At 40.7% G+C, this 4,872-nt stretch overlaps 1 protein-coding gene across 1 annotated transcript in view; it reads left to right on the top strand.

Annotated features, from left to right (window-relative positions):
* LOC106001898 (metal transporter CNNM2) overlaps window positions 1-4,404 on the top strand; it is a gene marked incomplete at its 5' end in the record, with an annotated part of 15,829 nt that extends 11,425 nt beyond the window's left edge. The window contains one exon of the mRNA XM_013036842.1: window positions 4,321-4,404. Within this exon, the coding sequence (XP_012892296.1) occupies window positions 4,321-4,328 (8 nt within the window). The remainder of the gene's footprint in view (window positions 1-4,320) is intronic.
* Between the last annotated feature and the right edge of the window lie 468 nt (window positions 4,405-4,872).

Below are 4,872 nucleotides of genomic sequence, written 5' to 3'. Positions count from 1 at the left end.
TGGTGCTGAGGAATCGAACCCAGGGCCTCATGCATGCAAGGCAAGTAGGCTACCACTGAGCCACCTTCCCAGCCCTACCTTGGTTATTTTCAAACAGACCTATGACGATGCAGTATACTGTCTTAATGTTCTGGGTAGAGCACTTGCCTAGCATGCATGAGGCCCAGGTTCACCAGTGCATTTAAAGCCTGTGCCCCATTCATGCCATTTGTGTGTGCTTTTCTGTCAGGTTTTAAAAGTAAACTACACTCAGTTCCTGATTTTTGGAAGTTACTGTGCAAATAGCGTCAGGCAGAGTTACTCTGGCTTGGTACAGTGTGGATGAAGCAGGCCTTGCCTGTCTTTCTCTGTCTGGTTTTATGGGGATTATATACTACCAAACCTTTCCCTAAGGGTCTAAGAATTCTTTAAATTCTAAAGCATTCTAAACTCTTAGGAGTCTGTAACATTCCAGGCTCAGCTAATTTTAATGACTGGCAGATCTAAGTGCAATTTAAAAAAATCATTAACCAGGAAACCTCACAAAATATAGTGATTCAACATCATATTTTATTATTTTATTTACTCTTTTTTTTTTTTGTCAGTCGTGGGGCTTGAACTCTGGGCTTGGGTGCTGTCCCTGCGCTCTTCAGCTCAAGGCAAGCACCACTTCCGGTTTTCTAATGGTTTATTAGAGATTAGAGTCTCACGGACTTTCCTGCCAGGGCTGGCTTTGAACTGGATCCTTCAGATCTCAGCCTCCTGAGTAGCTAGGATTACAGATGTGAGCTACCGCTGCCTGGCTTTTATTTGCTCTTGAGTGACAAACTTTAAGGACAATGCTCTGGAGTTGAATTAGGTGTTTACTAACATTATGTCTAAAGTGGGCCTTTTCCTCTAAATACCTTTTTCTCCCTCCTCCTCCTCTTCCTCCTCCTCCTTCTTCCTCTTATTTTGCAGAGCTGAGGACTGAACTCAGGGCCTTGTACTTGCTAGGCATATGTTTTTCCACTAAGCTAAATCTCCAACCCTTCCATATAGTTATGAATATATTATAAAATTTCCTTGGCATATTAAGAATATTTATTTGTACCAGGCATCTCTAAGCCTGTGCATGCCTGTGGTTCTATCTGTTCAGGAGGTCATAGATGAAAGTATGAAGCTTGCCTGGACAGTTAGCTTCAGACCCATTTATAAAATGAAAAGCAAGAAAGAAGTGGAGTATGGTTCCAGTGGTAAGAGCTTATGAGGTCCTGAGGTCAAGTCCTTTTTTAAAAAATTAAAAACAATAGTATTAAACTCAAATGCATGGAAATGGATCACCAGAATTAAATACAATTTATTTATTTAAAAAGATTCTAAAAGTTTTTGTTTTCTTTTTCTTTTTGTCAGTCATGGGGCTTGATCTCTGGGCTTGGGTGCTGTCCCTTAGCTCTTCAGCTCAAGGCTAGTGATCTACCACTTGAGACACAGCGCCACTTCCAGTTTTTTCTATTTATGTGGTGCTGAGGAATTGAACCCAGGGCCTCATGCATGCGAGGCAAGCGCTCTACCACTGGGCCACTTTCCTAGTCCCTACTTTTCATTTGTTTGAAACAGGCAGGTTTTCTTCTTTAGTGCTGGGATTATAGGTGTGTGCCTCCATGCCTAGCTGAAGATAACATGCTTTAGTATTGTCTTTTTATCTTCCTTATTATCTTCACACTTATTGGTAATTCTAGAATGTTTATGTAGAGGAAAAACACGCGGTAGGTAGAGTTAGGAAGGCAAGGCCCCGCGGTAGTGTTTGGAAGGCAAGGCCCAGGGGACTAATTGGAGGCAAGTCATTGGAGGCATGTTTATAAGATTAGGCTGTTCCTCTTGCTCCTGCTTATGAATGAGTAATTTGAGGAGTTGCTGGATGGTGGAGGGTCTTTCTAGAGGACCAGATTTGCCTACAGTAACTGAAAGGACTGCACTGGGTAGAAGTAGTGTTCAGGGTTTATCTGACCTGAGTTCTTTGCCTATACAGATGATAGTTCCATGTGTAGAGCTTCATATTTGGAAAGGAAACCATTTATTTTAAAGTTATAGTTGAATGGTCAGCACATCACGTTTATTCCCCCAAAGAGGCTTTTATAGACTGCGGAAACTTCTATCTTATATGTACATGTCATTTTAAAATGATTATATGGTTGTCTCCAGAGAAATGAACACGTTATCAGAAAATTTCTTTGTCTAATATGTGGAATCTTTAAAAGTATTGAAAAGGAAAATAAAATAGTAATTAGAGCAAAAAAGTAATTAGAGCTGGGTGCTGGTGGCTCATGCCTGTAATCCTAGCTACTCAGGAGGCTGAGATCCTAGGATCATGGTTCAAACCCAGTCCAGGCCTGTGGGTCCTGAGACTCTTCTTTTTTTTTTTTTTTGGGTCTGGTCGTGGGGCCTGAACTCTGGGCCTGGGCGCTGTCCCTCAGCTCTTCAGCTCAAGGCTAGCGCTCTACCACTTGAGCCACAGTGCTACTTCCAGCTTTTTTCTTTTTGCTTATATGGTGCTGAGGAATCGAACCCAGGGCCTCAGGCATGCAAGGCAAGTGCTCTACCACTGAGCTACTGTCCCAGCCCTGTCATGAGACTCTTATCTCCAATTAACCCCTCAAAATCCCAAAGTGGTACTGTGGCTCAAGTGGTGGAGTACTAGCCTTGAGCTGAAGAGCTCAGGGACAGCCCCCAGGCCTAGAGTTCAAGACCCACAACCAACAAAAAAAGAAAGAAAGAAAAAAAAGATTAGACTGTGTGTTGTTGGACTATGGGGAGTTAAACCTTTCCCCTGTTTCATGTTAGTACTGCTAGGGTATGCCTAGACTTCGTACCTTCGCTTTTAATGAATATAGTGTGTATTAAGAATTAATGTGGCTGGGCGCTGGTGGCTGATGCCTGTAATCCTAGCTACTCAGGAGGCTGAGATCTGAGGATCACGGTTCAAAGCCAGGCCGGGCAGCAGAGACCGTGAGACTCCTATCTCCAATAAACCACCAGAAAACCGGAAGTGGCGCTGTAGCTCAAGTGGTAGAGTGCTCGCCTTGAGCTGAAGAGCTGAGGGACAGCGTCCAGGCCCAGAGTTCAGGCCCCACGACCGACCCAAAAAAAAAAAAAAGAATTAATGTGACAGTGGCACATGTTTTCTCTCATATGTGGAAGCTAGAGCTAAAATACACGGGGACATAATAAATGATAGTGGATTTCAGGCATTCACGCACAGTGAGTCAAAGGAGGATACTCTTAGGGGCGGAACACAAAGGCACAATGCCTCTGATCATATAAAATAATATTTATTGAAATGAATTCCAGGATAGAAAAGAATTAATGTGATCTGTGTGTGGTGGTACACCACTGTAGCCTTTACACAGTAGAGGCTGAGGCAGGAAGATCATGATGAGCTCAAGGCTGGCCTTGAACTACATAATGAAACCCTGTTTTAAAAAAAACAATAAATGTAAAAATGCTTCTCAAAGGACCCGATAGTGCCTTATTAACCATTATTTTTATTGTAATATTAGCCTCTTGGTTATTGATCTTAATCTGCTTATGCTGTTCTAATAAATACTACAAACAGTAATTTATAAATAAGTAATGGCATTTATTTCTCCTAAGTTCTGGCTGGGAAGTGTAAGATCAAGGCATTTGGTGTCTGGTACAGGTTTCCTGCCTTATGCTCACATGGCAGAAGAATGAGCCCACCGAAAAAATGCTTCTTACATTAGTTCCCTGCACGCCTGGGAGAAGGTGGCATCCGTTCTTAGGACGCACTCATGACTCAGCCCCTGCCCAAAGGCTCCAGCTCTCAGTACTCCCACAGCAGGATTGAGTTTCAACATGAATTTCAGATGAGGTATATTCAAATCATAGCAGTTCTTAGTCTAGACTGCAGATTGATGGTCAACGGGTATACCTCAGGCCTGTGTGTGTTTATAGTTGTTATAGGTGTTGGAATCTTAGAAGTGGCTGACTAGTGTATGTTTTTCACTTTCTGTGTTTATTGTGATTGAATTCTATGTTATCCTCTGAGCAGTTGTTCTTTGACAGATGGCTTCTTGCATGTGTATTAACATTTTGTTTTAGATTGTTATTGTAAAGGTGATACACCGAGTGGTTACAGTTACATAGGTCAGGTAAAAAGTACATTTCTTTTTGGACAGTGTCACCCCTTTCCTCACTCATTATCTCCTTTTTCCTCCCATCCCCACCCACGAGTGTATGTTTTTTTTTTTTTAAGGAAAACAATGTTTTATGACATGTTCTTAATTCCTTAGAGTAAAAATATAGAGTTTAAAATAATTCTTCGTTCTTTTTCAACTATAGGTGACTGAAAAAGACAGCAGGGGTTAAAAGGCCTAACGTAAGTGTTCATGGATTTTGAAAGCTCCTAAATAACCTAAGTTTTAAGACAAAAATACGATATCAGATTATTCTGATAAAACCTTTGAGCATAGATAACATCACAACTATGAAAAATGGTGATGTTAAATACAGCAACTTTGTGTTGCTTATAGCAGCGTACATTTGGAATATTTTGGGGAGGCAGTTAGGAATCATAAAAATGTCCTACCCTTTGGTTTAGTCTTTTTTTTTATTTCTGGAAATTTTTATGCAGTGATTCAAGAGAAGAAAAGAGCTATGTTTGCTTTTTATATTGCAACATTATCTATAAATGGTGAACAACACTTCAAGACAGGGCATAGAGCAGGAAAAGTTAAGAAAATTATATATGTCAACTAATTGCAACCGTTTAATGATAATTTCAAAAGCCATGTAGCAATATGGGAAAATTTACACTGTTATTTGTAAGAATTATAGACAGGTAAAAATACATATGTGGTTAGACTAGAAGGGAATATGAAAACTGTGAAAATA

The sequence above is a fragment of the Dipodomys ordii genome, unplaced genomic scaffold (genome assembly GCF_000151885.1).
Source record: "Dipodomys ordii isolate 6190 unplaced genomic scaffold, Dord_2.0 Scaffold756, whole genome shotgun sequence".
In the NCBI taxonomy this organism is placed as follows: Eukaryota; Metazoa; Chordata; class Mammalia; order Rodentia; family Heteromyidae; genus Dipodomys; species Dipodomys ordii.
Note: the sequence above shows the minus strand (reverse complement) of the source record. Positions and strands in the feature narration are given on the sequence as shown.